The following is an 18523-nucleotide window of genomic DNA, read 5'->3' as shown; positions in this document are numbered from 1 at the left end:
TTGAAATAATCCAGTCCGAGGACACCATTGTATTTAGTGTTATAAAATGCTTGTATGTTGATAGATTGGTCACTTCTACAAACCTGTTAAACATATCGAAACATTATATGTTTGTAATCTAGTCTTAAAATCGTTGTAATTTAACGAACATTAATTTTTAGTTAACGAAAATTTTTGTAATTTTACATAAAGAAATAATTTAAAAACAAATATATCTGTAACTGTATCAAAAAAAAATAGAATACAGAGAATGTCTAATAAACAAATAATACAAAACAACTCGTTATACCTATAGTTGATCTCCTAACGCGAGAAAAGTAGTTTACAATTAGATGTTTTAGGTTGTCTTTTAAATGTAGAAAAAAAATATGTGAGGTGCAAGTAGCATATAATATATAACATTATTATTCCATCATAACATTTTTTTTTACAATGCATGAGTTTCAACGGGTAGCATGAGAAATGTCACATTTGCATAATAAACATGTCAAAGAAAATATAGCAAGATAAATATTATTATTTTGTATCATATTTGAAATTGGCTACAATTATCATATTTGTTGAACAATTAGAGTGTGCGACAATATATGAAGAATAAGTCCTAATATGAGGATAGGTAACAGTTCGTCATGTCGCGTGTAGCTTTCTTCGCAAAATCATCCTTTATTCTTAATCATTGTCAAATACATTGTTCGACGTTTGGCGCGCCGGATTTGCTATAACTCTGCGGCTCGCTCTTAAGGTACACTTTTCATTCACTTATTCACGCCATTAAGCTACTGCGCGCTACAATGTATCTTTTTATCGGATGATAAAATATGTATTTCATTTACATGCTTATGTCTCTCGAGCGGCCGATAACGAAAATAGACAACCGACGAGTGCCCTATTGATTAATTCGATTGATCTCTCTATATTGTCCTTGGTCCACCTGAATTGTGATTTCCGAATGCAAATCTTCATGACCTGAAAACGGCGTGACACTGAAATAAAGAGTGTCAGTAAGCACATTGATAACGCAATTCATTAGAAAGATCCGAAGTGAAGTTTTCAGTCGAGGTGAAGCTTTTAATCGAGGTGAAAGAATACGAAACGTTTAACTTATAGATACTGAGAAATAAATTAAAATTATAATGACGATGTGTGTGAGACGCAAAAATTAAGTACTCATTAAATATACTTTCTTAACGTTACAAACATATATCGTTTGATCATTGAGCGGGGATGATCGGCAAGTTATACAACTAACATCCAATTGGCAAGAGTAAAGCACACTTTTGTACATGGTCTATACCGCGTATCCAACAAAGAACAATTGATCGGCAATTTTAATTTTATATACCGTATATACGTAACGAATATATAAAAAATTTCAAGTAAAAATACGCTTATTACTACTACAAGTCAAATGCAATAAATAGCGAATGTCCGATAAGAGAAGTGGACATCTTTTTGATAAAGTAATACATCTGCTCGTTCGCGAGAAGAGATACATTTTCAACAAACAATCGACTATGAAACTAATATCTAAATCTTTCTTTCAATCTCTCTCATTCTGCATCGATCTCTTTCTATTCTCTATCTCATTGTAGATAATTTCTTGGGTATATTTATTATTAGTGTACACACTATTATTTATTATTACGAACAACACGAGCAACATCGCTTAATGTGCAAAAATACACAGAATTTGCCGCAAATATTTCATTCTATGCAATGAACATTTTTACTTGACAATTGATCATATTTCATACAATCGTTTAAATTGCTTCATTAATACTGTACGTCTTATACTGAACACGAGGAATTTTTATGCGCCTAAACTGTTTGTCTCCAATCACATTGCTTGATTTTATCAAGAATTAGCAAGAATTAGCATGAATCTCGTAGCATAAATCTCACTTTGATCGCATCTTAATAATATTTATTCTTCAATTAAATATACATATATGTATATGTATATAGCTTATATTCAACCGACAAACTTCTTACGAAAAGAATTAATGGCAGTAATCTCAATGTCATTCAAATCGAAATTCACAGTTACATTTGATGTTATCGTAGTTTATATCACTATGTATCTTGTATCGAAGTCTCCCTCTCTCTCTCTCTCTCCCTCTCTCTATTTCGATTTTTATTATATACTTTCTACAGCATGACACACGTAGATATAGAATGTAATGTCCATCAAGAAGATGAAATTGACAATTATTATTAAATAACTATTATTTACGCAAGAAAATTGTCAAAGTACTCATTATGTCACATATGTGTCACGGCCACTTAAATTATTTAAGAGGTACGAAACGTTGTTCTTAAATTAGTTTCATTAACAACACAGTCTGCTTCGGGAGAAAAAGAATCGATGCGATACACATGTCATCTCCAGATCTCTTTCAGTTTCGCTCTATCGATTATAAATTCAGCTCATTAACAACTTAACTACGTTTTCATTTTTTTTTTAACGAACCTATCACGTACACATCATCCGACTAGGACCTTATTTGCCAAGCTCGAGCTCTACCATCCCTAACATTTCTATTCCGGCGATTAAGTTCCAAGCAAAACTGCAGCTACCTGCTTCGTTTGCAGGGAAACAAGATCTAAATACACGATCGATCTAAATTACTTATTCACAGATCAGAAACTATTGTCACATTTTCTTCGTTACGATCTAATTATCTTTACTTTCTCGCGAAAAATCGCTGGTCGTTTGTTACTTTGTTGTCGTTAAAATCTTATAAGTATCTAAGATCACACGTTCACCGGCCGCACGTTGTCGTCTGATTGCTGTTGTTCACCGCTCTGCCAACCGGAGTCAGGGGTCGTCGAGTCGCTCAAGCAACACTGCGGCGTTTCCTCCTCCTGGCTGTTCCTGTAGTCCCTGTAATCCCTTTCTCGCGCTCTCTCGTTCTCGTCCTCCCGGAAATAACCGGAACTCGCCGGACCCTCCTGTAATTCCTCGTCATCCTTCGATGCGTAATAGGAATAACGACCCTGCTGAATCACCTCATATTGCGCGTCGGGAGCGAGGAACGGGCCTCTAGCGTTCCTTGGCTCGTCGCTATTTGCGTAATTATCGACAGGAATGTCACCGTTGTCCGCAGGCAACGGAAGAGGTAGCCGGGATCTCTTTGACAGCTGACGTTTGCCCAATCTGGTCGCCAGATAGTCGGCACCTTCCGAACGTTCCGCACCTATCAACACAAAAATAACATCCTAAAGGAGCATCCTGGCTTCTTTCAAAAATGAGTAAATTTAATGTAATATTAAAGATTTCGGCTCTCTTGTAAATAAGAAATACTCTTATAGAATTTGCAATAGTAAAAGCATATGTGTACAGATGTTTTACCAATTTCGTTAGATTTTTGTTTCAAGAAATTATTGAAGATATAAGAATGTAGATTTTTTTTAAATTTTATTGAATAAAGTATTTTTTTATATTACATAAGAAATGAAATGTTAAATATATTGGAAGATAGAAAAATTTTAAATAAAACAGTGATTAAAATTTACATATATTCTTAAAAATTATTATTATTAAATTGTTATTAAATTATATTTGAATCTTTTATTTTAAAAAATTTTATAATAATAACGCATACATTAATAATTAATAAAAATTAATTAATAAAAAACGTATCAAAGATTTAAAGAAAAATTCGATAAAATTAGAAAAAATTTATATTGTGTGATATCTTCAATATTTTTTTTTTAAATAGCATGTAACAGAGTTAGTGAAATATTACTTGGAATTAATGTTTTTACGAATACCTTTCAAAATTTATTTTAAATATAATAATATATTAATGAAAAATTCTCATGTGGAAATAATGATAAGAATATACATGACATGTGATTTGATCATAAGTAGAATATTATGGTACCTTCTTTCTCCACAGCCAGATCGTAAAAACTACTTTCAGGTCCGCAGCATGAAGATACGTCACCGAAGTATAGCTCACTCTCGGACTGTTTCGGGCCGGGATTCGTTTCTTGCTGAAATGCCCCGTTCTCCACTCCCTTCAACGGTTTTCTAATTCTCCTACCTTTGACGGTTCCCTCATTTCCGCCTTCGGGATCCGTGCTGTTGGAAATCTCCTCGGCATTCTCATAATTATCAGTGGGACGCTTCGCGGATCTCGATCTATGATCTGAACATTTCGAAGAGACATGGAAACTTAATTTCTAATGCTCGATATTTGAAATAACTGATATTTTATAGCATTTTATAGAAATGTTATTATAATATTTATTGCATCAAAAATAATTATTTAAATCGTGTTAATTAATTATTAAAAATAATTATTTAACTCGTGTGTTCTGATGCATATTTTACCTTCATTATTTTCAAAGTTATCCATCCTTTTGGCAATTCTGGTTCTCGATTCGGTCATTTGCGGCCTTCTAGCAGGACTGTTAGGATCGCTATAAGGAGGTGGCGGTCCCCATAATGGCACTGGCGTTTCCAAAACGCTATAAGATGCAGTGCTCGGTGTGTACGGAACATTCTGAGTGTTTAAAACGGAATAAGGACCACTCGATTGCGAGTTGAGGACGCTGTACGGCCCCGTTCCGCCCTCGACGTTGGTTTCCGTTGCTCGTGCTTGCGTGTGAAAGCCATAATTTGAATCCGGGCTCGGTGCTGGACCTCTTGATCTGGACCAAGGTAATCGCCATCTTCTACGAAAAAAGGCAAATTTTTTAATTAGTATTGATAGCAAAAATGCAAATTCTTTTACATTTTAAAAATAATTTTTGTCTTTTAATTAATTTTATTATAATTATATTGTAATTACTTTTAATTTTAATATATAACAAATTATTTTATAAAATAAAATATCTAAAATCTTTTCAAATATGTCTCTTCCCGATTTAATTGTCAAAATGAAAAATTAGGAAATACGTTTACGATATATTTTTCAATATTTTTTAAAGATTTTTTTGAAAAGTTTCTATGTGCTTTTGTTATATTATGAAACGCATTGTATACTGACGAGGCAGTTTTATTGACCATGTCTACTACAAGAGAACAGCATTCTTTAACGTAAGCTTTGACTGTTGTAAACTGATTTGAATCGTGCACAATACAAACATAATTCTTTTTATCTCTTTTACCTCTTCGCGTGCTCGGGATTGATACCAGACTCCAATCTCTCATTGGATGCAATGTTTCAAAGAAATATCACAAAGTCTATCGTATACTCTTCACAATTGATATTTACGCTCGTGTATTTTATTGCAAGTTCGTGCTACGGCGGGTAAAATAAATTTCAAAGAGTCCATCGCAATATTCCCGGGACTCGGGAAAATTGTTCTACGAGCATACGAAGTCGATTGAAATACCATTTTAATGAATGGTATGTATTAACAAATTATCGGAATACAATGCACGATGCAGGAGCGCGGATACACTGCCTTATGGGTTTATTGCATTCTGTTCGTATACTGACAACATTCGTATATGAAATCTATTGGTTTTATCGAATACATGTCGTGGCCATTATTACACAATATAATTGCAGTCCAGTTATTAGGCCAAAGTTTATTATTAATAAATCGATTATTATTAATAAATAATCGTACTAGATACTTTTATTCAATAAATCAAGCATGTTAAATTTTCATTAACTTGGCCAAATAAAATTAAGCTCCCATAAAAAAAAAAATTTCCTTTTTGAAGAAGAATTTTGCGCGATTGCTCTTTTTAAAAAAATTTTATCAGTATGAACTTTACGATTTCATTCGAGTGAAATGATAAAGTTCCTCATAAATATCGATCAAAAATCCTTTTCTTTTTTTCACATTATTTTCATACCTGGAAGGTGCCATATCGGGATTCGGCGTGTACAGATTTCCCGGTGTCTGCGCCCACCACGGACTCGCACCCCCGCAATCGTTGCAGCATCCGCAGGATCCGGCCGGTGGTCCCACGGCGCCACCCTGACCGTACAACGATCTGCATCTCAGCTCCAACTGTTCCCAGTACATCTTCTTCTTCTCGTGACTCAACAACTGATATACGAGCATGCACGAGAATATGCAGGCCAGTATACCGGCCACCGAGACGCCGAAGAGAGCCCTCAGGCAGTCCGACAATGCGCCGTGCACTGCCTCGCAATGAGGAGTTCCCTCGAACAGTACGCCAGGGTCTCCCTTCGACTGCGGCGCACCATAACATGTGCACGATCTGCGAATCCCCATGTGAAAGTTCAAGATTAATATCTCAGAATTTGTTTTTTATCCCACTTGCCCTCGGAGAATAACATGTCTTGAGCTCGTAATTTAGATCATTTGAGTAAGAAAAATAAATTAAAATTCATTTTAATCCAACTCTTCTGTGAAAGTGATTTTAACCAGCATAGACGATCAAATTTTCATAATAATTATTATCGTTATTACGTGTTGCTTTTATAACCGAGATGTTTTAATTTCTCATGATCATAATTTCCGAGATATATTAAAGAAAGAAATACATATATACACACATACGTACCTCGCGCGCGCGGTGTAAACGCATTCGCGAAGATTCTGCAATCGCGACATGTGAATTACCGTGGTCGTGACGGTAACGAGCACGCACACCAGCGCGCACACCACTCCCACGGAACCGCAGACTTTCATCTGGAAAAGTTATAAACCCAGTTTAATAGCAGAACTGTCAACGCCAATGATGCTTTCCCGGGAGGGACCGATAAGTTTACGAGACGGACTTACCAGAAGTCCGTATCTGTGCTTTCGTCTAGCTAGCAGCATTGTGAAAAGACCCATGAGGATCAACTGAAACGGTAAAAAATCATTACTCTTTCTACTGAAACGGCGAATCCATTTTCAAATATTATCACCCGATTAGATAATAAATAGATAAATAAATTGTATATAAATATATAAATTAATAATATATATAAATATATAAATTAATAATATATAAATATATAAATTGATAGATAAATAAATTGTAAATAAATTGTACTGTGGAGGATTATGATTATGAAAACGAAACTTCATAAGACTTAAAGAATTAATTTATATGCATGTGACAGCTTTATAGTGTCTATGTAAAAATTAATTTTCCCGATGATGTAATATTTGATATTAATTTTCTACAAACGTTAGAATGGATATTATTAACATAATCGATCATATCATACATAATCAATTCTTGTCTCTCACCATAATGCCAGGAATGTAAGATGGAACGGTCTCGAAGAGCGCTAGACTGGCCGTGTGGGCCGACAGGACCGCGTGCACCGCCAAAAAGAGGCTGCCGACCGCCGCGCTCAACCCACCGCAGAGGCAGCAGAGGACAACGTACTTCTTGCAGCAGCCACCTTCGCCGCTGTGACCTGCAAAATCGATCACTGAAATTCTAATTGCTCCGATAAAAAAATTCCACGCGCGTGCTCGGAATACTAATGTCTTGATAACAAACGTAGCAAAACTGCGCCGAATACTAAATCAAGAGAAGGTGCGCTTGTTTTTGTTGTATTTTTTTTTTTTTTAAATTCAATGATCTTCAATTTTTATTTTTAAAAATCGACGAACATTTTTGTATTTTTAAAAAAGTAGCTCGAATCGTTAAATTCGTGCACTGTTTTTTCTAATGTTTCGTTGAATATAGAAATTAAATAATATAGGCGGATATTTTCGACTATCGTTGAAAGATGCGAGTTGTAAATCCGATAGTGTCAAGAACTGCAATTAATTTCAGTCCCGTCGACGATGCATTATCGAGACTGAATATCAATGTGAGTTTGTGGGTAATCGCAGTCTGCGGATATATTCGAGGAATTTCGCTCGCGGCACGTTTCTCATTGTGACCAGATCAGAACTACGGCTGTTAGGTTCTCACGCGAACAATCATTATCCCGCTAACCGAAGATCCAGCACGGCTTACTACCGTCGTGCTTGAATTTCTCATGAATAGGGTTGATGGCCCTACAAAGGACAACGTTTAAGATCATAAAATAGCTCCAATAGATAAACAGTGATAAAATTATAAAGATGATAAAAATTATAAGAAGTGTCAAGAGGCCAAGATAAAAAAACACATCTTGTAAATTCACCATCAATCATCAAATTCAGGAATCAAAAAAAGATATTTGAATATACGAAAAAAATATTTGAATACACGAAAAAGTGACTAATTTCTAAAAAAAAGTTAATTTCCTCTTTCTAAGATATTCAGCGAATGAGAATTATACACGATTGCTTCCAACGCGTATCGCGTAATTCTCGTGTATTACGCATGGAGAGACTCAGAAAGCATCATATTATATTTCCATTTCTATCGCTACCGCGTTGCGGAATGCTTACGACGTTGCCTTTGTAATGTTCAATGCAGCTACGTTACTCCGTTTGACGGCATCCGGGTTCGACTTCCATTGTCAAAGCACTCTATTGAATCCGGTGCGCCGACCGTGTCGTATTGAAAGTTCTCTCAATGAATTCTCGATCGTTAATATATCTCGTAGTTTTAAAGACAGTACTAATATTCCCGACTCTCGCAAAATGAATTTTTCGGATATATTATCCACATGCGCGAAAAATATTGAAATTTAAAAATGAAGGATCACACGAATGCGATCAAAAATGTATTTATAAATGTCATTTTATAGAGATCAGAAGATATTTTTTTCAGAACTTTATGTTCATTTTTATCGAGAAATATATACAAGATGAAATTCTTAGCGGTACTTGTGTAAATAAAAATCCAAGACGATGTAAGATCTCAAAAAAGGATTCTCTATTCTTTCTTCCAAAGGTGAAATGGGGGAGTCTCGAAAGATATTTTCAGAAAATACCTCGAGCATGACGCGTATTCTGATCCCATCTGCCGTTTAAAGACGGGATATAAGATTTACTGAGTGAAAATTCTTAGAGGGAAGAAGTCGAATAAATCATTTAAGGAAAATTTCCCCTTCGATCTAGTCTCCCCTCGAACGACGAATTCACGTTCCATAATAGTCAGGACAATGAACCAGAAATCGGTGACACGAAGGTGGAGGAACGTATGCACATTTCACTTTCTAAGACTCACAGTTAGAAAACTGGCGAAACCTACATTTTTCTTTTTCAAAGGTAACAATGCCCAGCCTTTTACCTGTTGCGACACGCTTACTACCTGCGTTGTTTACCTTCGAGGAAAGTTATATTGGTTTGAATCAGCGTAGAACGAATCAGGTACATATATACAATTTTTTTTTGTTATAATATTGATTTTCATCGCAAAAAAGGACTACAAATATTTTACTCCTCGCTAATAAAAATAAATGTCGGAAATTACTCGAAACCTTTCTCGTAGTTCAAATACAGATATAACAAAAGAGAGATCCTCTATATTATATCTCTCTATATAAATCCACATCGTGCAATCTAATCTCACGAGATTGGACCATCTATTTTGAAGCGCGCGGCTAAGAATATTTCTCATAGGCGTACATAGATAGTCAATATGTCGAGAACAATTTTTGCCCTGATAATATTCGAGCTAGAGTAACATAGACCAGTCCCAGAACAATAGTCGTTTCAGAGAATTCACGACGCGATGTGATTGTCTAAAAAAATATAGATAGAAATGGAGCTCGACATTATATAGCAGGGGTTCTCAAAAAATATCATCCTATCACAATCTCTACGATAAACTAAATAAGCAATCCAGAAATTACACACGAGAAACAATTTTACATTTGTTTTCTTTCTAGTATTGGAGCACAATTATAGGGAATGATTTGAACGAAACAATTTTCAATCTTAAATTAAATGCGGTAAAAATGCAACGCGCAGAATGCACGCATTGATGGAGCGAGGCGTCGCAACCTTTGACCTTGCCTCAAGACGCAGTGTCTATTAATAACGAGTGCACAAAGGGAGCGCAAAAAGGGGATGCTGATAAGCGAAAGGGGTCTCTCGGCGTACCACAGGGATGCGGATAATGCGGCCTCGGGAAGTGCGCGTGATTCGTCGGATGTGGCAAATGCGAGTGCGAGTGTGTCGCCATCGGGAAAGGATAGCCCTGGCTGTCCATCTCCATTTCCGTCCCGAGGCGGCAACGCACTATCTGGAGCACCGGATAGCCATCCATCTTCCTCGCGTCGCCTCGCATCCGTTCGCGACGATCTTCAGTAATTCCACGGGTTCATTCCGGCGTTTTTATCATTTAGCTGTTGATTCTTCTTAATCAATCCATTCTTTCGGCATTTATCTTGCTATCGAACAGTTTTGACGACAATTGGATAAATTGGCTAAATGTAATTTCACTTGATCGATTCTTTAAACAGGTATCGTAAAAATGTGAGAGTAAATTATATCAATACGCGAACTGTTCAGAACTATCTGCATCGAAATTCAATACTCGTACGTTATCAATTATTATTTTGGAAAGAATTTTTTATATCACCACAATTTTTTAAATTGCCTTAATTGATGATATTCATATTATTTATATATTATTTCATAGTGTAATTTTAATTCTTGAAGTTTACAAATACAAATACAATCGTCACATCATTACTATATTTGTATGAAAATTGTTTGATTACTTACTCTTTTCTTTTTTAATTTAAATCCTCTAATACTCGAAATTATCAGAAAATTTATTTAACATTTTTTTTCGAATTATATATTGATAAAATTGTGCATTGCATATTTTGCAATTTTGCAATTAAACAAGAATTGAAAGAATTAAAAGAAAATCGTATTTATACTATAAAATAATTCATTATGCGTTCAGTTTATAACAGCATTATTCAGCATAATAAATACCCTGTTGCCGTCATTAAATCACACATGTCTGCAATATTCTACACAGGTCACGTGTTATGAAAGCTCGCCAAGGTCACTTGTTCATCGTGCATTTCCGGCTGGGGCAACCTACTTTCACCATCAATAATCGTCATCGGAAGTCATTGCTAACGTTGGCTTCTGTTCTCAATCAGTGGTTATTCGATGCCAAGCTTCAATTTGAAAAATATAAAAATCCAATATCGATCTTCACTGTCTATTTTCTTTCGAGACCTGAAAATCCACTCTCGTATCGACGATCGCGTACTCGAGAGGATTCACAATCGTCGGTGGCGGACACGTTGTGATATGTCCCACAGGTGGCGGCTTCCATGGTGCTCGAATCCACGAGATCCGGGATATGATCCAGCCTTTTCTTCACATTAACAGGGAAATTTTATTGAGCACGTATAGCGAGTAAAAAGAAAATGTCACGTTTATAGCGCGATATTTGTAGTATCGTCGGCCCGCTCTCAAGTCGCTCGCAACCCTCGACAAGAGGGTCCTACTCTCAGTTGGTGCAAGCATCGACTGGTCGATATACCCCCGGATGATTCGAGCGACCCGTCGCGGTCGGGGGTTGAAATTCCGTGGGAATGCACCCTTCGTACAAGCGGAATAGGAACTGCAGTTGCATGTAGTCGTCGATAACCGATGTCCGCGACTGATAAGACGCAAACGTCGCGCGTCTTCTCTTCATCCGGCTGATAGTGCACGGTAATCGGGACGGTTGAAAAACAAATCCGGCACATGGATGGAGCTGCACCACCCGTCCCGAGATCGCACGGGGAATTTTCAGAGAACATCGCTGTGTCCGACATTTCAACGACTCTGTCTGACATTTCAATCTCGAATGGAAATTAAGTCACCGATATGGAATGGAGTGTTAACGTCATTCATCTCGCGAGTCGACCATTCGTATCGACGTCCAGTGTGCAACTCATGGACGGGAAATATCGCGTCCATAGAAGATGTATAACTTTGTTTTATATTATTAACGTAGCTTGATACATTTTTTTCTATATACGCGATTATTATAATATTATAATATTCGCAAAAAATACATCTTGCGATAATAAAATTAAATATAATATAACGTTTAATAACTAAATAAATTTCGAGATAAATATGTGTCTGAATTATTGTCTTAAGTAAAAATTAAATATCTAAGTAATACACGCATAGAAGTAAATTACTTACATTGACTGGCAGTAGCTGTCTCGTAACGTCTCGTTGGTCTCGGTGGTGGACGTGGTGGAAGGGCAGGGGGTTGATGCGTTCTCGATGCCACCTCAATGCCTGCATCACTCTCACCCTCTGTTCCTCTGTTATTTCCTCCGGGTTGCTGCACCACGTGGCATTGACACTTGTTCTTCGTAGGGGCTGAAACCTGAAACATCAAAGTACTTACGTTAACTCAAGTTAAAATAATGCGCATCGTTTAACGATATAATAAAAGCTTTTAATTTAAAAATCTCTTTTATATTGTCTAATCAATGATATTTAACAAGCGACAATATTATTTTAAATTTTTAATTCTGTTATTTTTTCTGGAATAGAAATTTGCGCGAATTGATATAAGTCGAAATTATTATAGTTTAACTAATCATTGATGAGTATTAATTATAGTATCGTAATAATCGAAATCGCAATAAAAATATATTTCTTGTGTTATTATTAATGTTATGTGATTTAAAAGTTTTTTCTGATCGTTAAATATATGCTTCTTTTGAAAATCACAATCATTGTATTCAAATAAATATGCTGTTTATTATCTGGATTTAGATTTTAATTGTTAATTACAGATAAAACACTCGATATCAACACTTACGGGCGAAGGACGCCCGATGAAATACTTTTCGTCGTACTCGCGACGAAATTCGAACATTCCTGCAACGGGCACCTATCATTAATCATCCGCGCTGCATTTGGTCCACGGCTGAAAATATTTCCTGATATAAACTCTAAGGGCAGAACCGTTGCTTAGTACACGATTTATAGCTTCTCGTGTGGCCGAGACACGGCGAACGTAACTCAAGCGTGCGCGGATAGAGATATGGCGATTCACGAACATGTATTTTCTGAGATGTGGCGGCAAAAACGCGGCTAGGAATATACGAACCGCTGGGCGGAACGATGGCATAAGTCATTCTCCTCATCTGGCGAAGCGCATGGAAAATTTATGACAGTACAATCGTGCGAGATCTAATTAATTTCTCGAAATAGTTCCTTTTCTTTTGTCATTGTATGGACGAGGAGAGCGAGGAGAAAAAGAAGATTTAAAATTTCATTAGCTCTTGTTATCGTATCTGTTCCATATTATTCAAGTTTTATGCAAAATAATTATACAAGAAAGTTGTCACGATTTTTTATGTTTCACTATGAATAAGATAGAGTAAATGATAATCTATTGTAGATTTGCATACCTGAATGGCATCGACGCCTATAAGAGACGCATTTTTGGTATCATTCTGTCCGTGTGGATGCCCGTGATTGTGCACGTGTCCATGAAGATGCCCATGATGATCCAAGCTCGAAGGCGCTCGATCTCTCGGCCTGGCATCGGAATGACTCGTGTGCAGTTGATGCACAGGTTGCAGGTGATGATGATGATCGTGAACGTGGTCCAGCCTGCTGTGAGTCCTGGTATTGGCGTTCGACGATGAGGATTCGCATGATATCCCGGAACTGATGTGATGGTGATTTACGCTGGAATGACCGGTCAGGCTACCCGACGAACTGCCGCGATGGTGGCCGCCCAGAGGTGTCGTCGACAGGCTGCTGTTGACGTTGACCACGTGCCGATGCACCGTAGGCGAACCGCCGTGGTTCATCATACTCGAATTAGACGATGCACCGCTCAAAGCACTGGAAACACCGTGATGATCGCCGGGAAAGGTAGGATTCGAGTGATGGGTCAAGCCATGGCCGGCGCCGAGTCGTTGATGACTGCGTGGCGAGTTTACGTGATTTATCGTAGCCGTGATAGGCATCGACGTTGGATGATGGTGTCCAGTGGAGGTGGTGGAGCTGGTTTGATTCATCGGGCTGGAACCTGTAACGATAATGCGACATTCCATTTATTTTACGAGCATAATAGTTAACATGATCACGAAGAAGAAGATACGAACCGGACGCGCTTAGTGAACCAGATGTTCCGTGGATATGGCTGGTGAGATTAGACACCAGATTTCCGTGATGATGTCCGGTCATTCCTTGCGAGTGCGCGTGATGCGCACCGGATCCGTGATGATGAGTGACATTCGTCTTTGTATTACCATGATGATGATGCGCGTGTTGTCGCTGGTGCTGCTGAAAGCCCATCAAGCTCTCGGCAGCATCGAGATTCGAATTGCTTCTGAAGTTATCGGTGTGCTTGTGAATGTGACCGTGTATGTCGCCGTGGAAGTGTCCGTGAACGCTACGATCCACCGCCGCCGGTTCATGATGATGTTGATACGGATTCAATACTTGTTGAACATTCTTCAGCTTGTCTTTGCTAGAGTTTTGCTTTTGCGGTGACAAGCTATTATGATCTTCCAATTCCTTACTGCTCGTCTCGAGCAGATTCGATTCGGCCTCCAGTAAAGGACTAGGACTCGAGGTCAAACTGTGTTGATTGTCCTGCATGCTCGAGGTCTCCTGGACCCTTCGAGCCGCCTCGAATGCGAGATTGCGCGATAGATCCAAGTTACGCGGACTACAAGACAGATTATGCCCGTGAAGCAATAATATCGAGTTCTGATTGTTCATGGATCTTGGATTAGGCGATATGTTCGCTTGGCGATCTAGGAGATCGATGTTCCTGGCGTTATCCAGGCTGATCTGTTGCGAATTATCTTGATGAGGACTCTCCAATCTTCGTATCGGCTCGAAAGCACTTTGTAAGGTTTCCAGACTTCGCGGGAAATCTTGATTATTGGAGATCCTGGTGCTTCCCACGTGTCTTTCCGTTCTGTCTCTCACAGGATCCATCGCGGAGCACTGACAAGGATGCTGCGGATTTTCAGTTACATCTAGATCACTGATCAATTCCGGTTGAGACATTTTATTATCTGGAATAATATGCATAAAAAAGATATACAAATTAGACTCGTAAAGTGTGAATTTACATTATAGAGATTTATACATAAATTTAAATATTATTGCAATTTTTTTCAAATAAAATGTTACTAATGATTTTCTTCCTCCAAGATATGAGATTTCTTGAAAGAATCTATTTATTTATATTTATATATATACATTCATTATATTTAACAGTTAATTCTAATTCTATATAATTAGTTGAAAGCAAGTTCTGTTACGATCTCTTTAACTAATTAATAACTTCTGGTATTTTTATTTATTCTAAGGATTAATTAACATGATAAAATATTTATTTTGTTTTTAGAAAATTAACAAAGAAATTATATCGGTCACGGTCATATAATAAATAAGAGAAAATGTAAAAGAAAATACTCGTTAGATGGATTTCCGTTTTTACTTTTTATACATCACTCGCGATGACTCCTGCTGTTTTGTAATATGGAGCGATTTATCAAGTGCAACGAGGCGGGACATCAAAACGAACAACCTCTCATCGCGATATACGGTCATCGCGCAGTTGGAAATCGTTCGACATATCGATCCGGATCTAGACGGCGGATATGTCAACGCTATTTCTGTCAATTCTTGTTTCTAGCTATCACATGTATGATAGTAATGAACTGTATCCATTTGAAACTGGATGAAAAATATAAATTATTGGCTAAATCGTTTTTCTTATTTGACACGCTTTAATCGATATAACGAGAAAAAATGCATTAAAAAAACATTGTTTTAAAAAGATTTCTCGTAGCAAATCTTCAAATACAGATGATTTCAAACATACTCAAAAAGTGTGATGAAATTAATAAATTTTATATTAAATATTTATTACTTTATTATTGGGATAAATCTTTAATTTTTATATTTGATCTCGATATTCTTTAATTTTAAAATAAAAGATAAGCTTATAATCAAACAATATAAGAGATTAATATTAGCAATCAATTTAGACGAAACGAAGTATTAATGAAACTTTAAATTATAAAAAAAATCACAAAGTATTATCCCGGTTTTGGATACGAAAACTTCATCACTCTTCGTTATTAAAATTTTTCTGACGGCCACCCGCGAACTTGAATAAATATCTTCTGAAAGAACCGTCTTACTTCCCCTCTTTTATAGTTCTTTGAAAATAAAAGTAGCCTTTCATAATCGATCATAATTGTAGACTTCAAGAACGCGCTGAAGCGGTTTATTATGCGTTTATCTCGTTAGGAGATTTCAATCGTAAGTTTACTAAGCACAAAGATAATAGATTATGATTCAGGTAAATATATGTAGAGAATACTATTGCATAAAATTATGTATCTCTCTTTCTCTCTCTCTTTTCTCTTTTTATAATGGAAAAATTATGTATTATGAGCTAAATTAAATAAATATTAATATTTAAAATGCTTATTATTAAATATATGTAAAAAATATTCCAAATTTTAATAGATAAAAAATATGTATATTAATTAAAATTAAATAATTATATTCATTAATTAATTTATATCTTTTTCTTCATTTTTCTATTATAACATGTAGGAAATTATTCTAATCGTCGATATGTCATGCGAGATGCCTATATTAATTTCACTTCACGCGTATTGTCTCCTCACATCAAAAAGGTTCCTTTGAGAGATATGAGATCCACGAAGAATTTTATCTTGCAAGACCGATTACGCTCCGGCATCACGTCGGGCCCACCATTCGAGATACCGGGCATCTAGCTGCTATAACCAGTCCGAAGTAGTCTTTGTAAGTACGACCAGTGACTCCCGGCCGCTCACATTCCTCGTATCTCGTTATACCAGCGCAAAGACTCCGAAGGCCACGGTCAAGTTCGATGCCGATGGCATGTGCTCAGTCGCCGCTAGCTTTTTCTGCTGTTTGACGATCCGGTGTAGTCGGCAAGAATGGAAATGTCTTCGCGGCACGTGGATTTAATGTCGCTTATCAAGCAAAGCACTCGTTTGGAGATATTCGTCGCTGTTACTAGTCTGCAAAATCGCTTGTACGCTTTTGCAGGAAACACTTTCCCAACACGAACACCTTCCTCTAATCATATAGATCCAATGCAATTAAATCAAATCAAAATTTGTGCGTCGAGCAGAAGTGTTTGAAATTATAATTATTCCATTTCTTCTATATAATTAATAATTCATGCGAATTAATCTCGTCACCAGAGATATTATGCAATTTATTAAGATGTAAAATATAAATATGTTTCAAATAAAATTTCAAAAGATCGAGTCATTTTAATGTGTTTTTTCAGTGCAAATTCCTCCGCACTTAAGAAGCCAGGTCGCTCTTCCATGGCGCGGTTGCAACACCGTGAGAAGAACTGTGGCGACCTTTTCATAGGCGGTATACAGGCCCCGTGTTTCGCACGCGTGTTGCGAAATCGCACGGTTATGTGCTCACGTTACAGTCTACCTTAATCTATAGCGAGCGATCGAATTGATTTACAACGGCAGAACTCACCTGCGAGTTAGTTCTTGTGCTGCTGAATCCTCTTGATCTACTGTAGTCCCACGGCGTTGTGTCTTCCGCGTGCTGGGCGATCTGCACACGATGCAGAGATTCGATATATGATGAACCGACGAATCTCGTTTCTCGTTATCCCTCGGAAATGACTTTTTGCGGCCCTGAAACGGCGCATTTTCGTGAAATGCGTGCTTCTATTGCTTTCTTCTTGCTTCACTGACTGTTAATCGACGCGACGCCTAATGAGGTTGGGGTGTTCCTTGAAGCATTGTAAGAGCTCAGGCGATCCCACAGCGAAGGGCATGAAAGGCAGCAAGCCAGGGGAATAAAATGCGAAAGTTTCGAAAATTCTTCCGTCTATAAGATTACACGATTAGTCGATTGTATTCTTGAAAGTCCACAACGAAGTCTTAACGATGCGACAAATAGAAGATTAATCGTTGATACTATAAATCGTCATGGACTGCTAATCATCATCAAAAAGCATTCTAAGACAAAATCGTTAAACATTTAAAACTGATTTTAACTTAGTAATTTACACACAAAGCTATCTATTGAATATAGTATTTGCAGTTCGCAATAAATCCTTGGATTCTTGAAGAACTCAAACTGTCGAGGTAAAAGCATATATTATTTTCGCAACATATATTATGATGTCATGATAGTAATCACTGTAACATAATAAAACACACGAACAAACTGCAGATAATTTCTCTTCTTATTTTTAGCTGACGAAATTCTCACGATTTATACACTTCCAGAATTCCACTCCAAAAATGCAATTTCGACTAAGGAAATAAAGTTACGAATTTCTCTGGTAACTTCAACGAAACTCCAAAATCTCGATGCAATTTACGCACTGGTATGACTTTCGCGATGTTCACAAGCAGAGAAGAGACGCGGAGCAGAAGTTCGTGAGAGACTGTTGGAGCCTTCCACCTTCACTGGCAGCCGTTCTACCTTGGAATGTGCCTTTGCCCCCTGTTCTCCCCTCTCAAGTGGCTAGAGGGGCCCCAAGGGTCCTGACTGTTACACGGCGTCCCTCTCTCCCTACTACTCGCAGCCGGCACCAGCCGACCGGTGATTCGGTTCTGAGACCGATCGCGTGTCAGGCCCACCTACTCTTACGAGTCTCAAACTGACTCGATAGGTAGAACATTCGGCTTGATTCGGCTCTTTTAAAGCG

The 18523-nt window shown here is 37.2% G+C and overlaps 1 protein-coding gene across 1 annotated transcript; it reads right to left on the bottom strand.

The window, feature by feature from the left end:
• Positions 1-440: 440 nt before the first annotated feature.
• LOC145962907 (uncharacterized) lies at positions 441-18320 on the bottom strand. Its single transcript, XM_083084389.1, has 11 exons — positions 17335-18320; positions 13914-14837; positions 13209-13837; positions 11983-12172; positions 7174-7346; positions 6718-6780; positions 6497-6624; positions 5819-6190; positions 4340-4683; positions 3888-4154; positions 441-3197 (listed from the first exon to the last, which is right to left on the bottom strand). The coding sequence occupies exons 2-11, from the start codon at positions 14827-14829 to the stop codon at positions 2755-2757; spliced, it is 3525 nt and encodes a 1174-aa protein (XP_082940515.1). The 5' UTR covers positions 14830-14837; positions 17335-18320; the 3' UTR covers positions 441-2754.
• Between the last annotated feature and the right edge of the window lie 203 nt (positions 18321-18523).

This window comes from Camponotus vicinus, unplaced genomic scaffold (genome assembly GCF_025532165.1).
Source record: "Camponotus vicinus isolate PSW18456_S1 unplaced genomic scaffold, iyCamVici1.0 SCAF_12, whole genome shotgun sequence".
Classification (NCBI taxonomy): Eukaryota; Metazoa; Arthropoda; class Insecta; order Hymenoptera; family Formicidae; genus Camponotus; species Camponotus vicinus.
The sequence above is the reverse complement of the archived record's forward strand: the minus strand, read 5'-3'. Positions and strand labels throughout refer to the sequence as shown.

Bases quoted from the DNA above. Each gene is read 5' to 3' on its own strand.
- LOC145962907 (XM_083084389.1), bottom strand. From the start codon at position 14,829: ATGTCTCAACCGGAATTGATCAGTGATCTAGATGTAACTGAAAATCCG. The intron at 7,347-11,982 runs GTAAGTAATTTA...TCGATTTTGCAG, and splicing joins GACAGCTACTGCCAGTCAAT to GTCACAGCGGCGAAGGTGGC. The intron at 6,625-6,717 runs GTAAGTCCGTCT...TAACTTTTCCAG, and splicing joins AGCACAGATACGGACTTCTG to ATGAAAGTCTGCGGTTCCGT.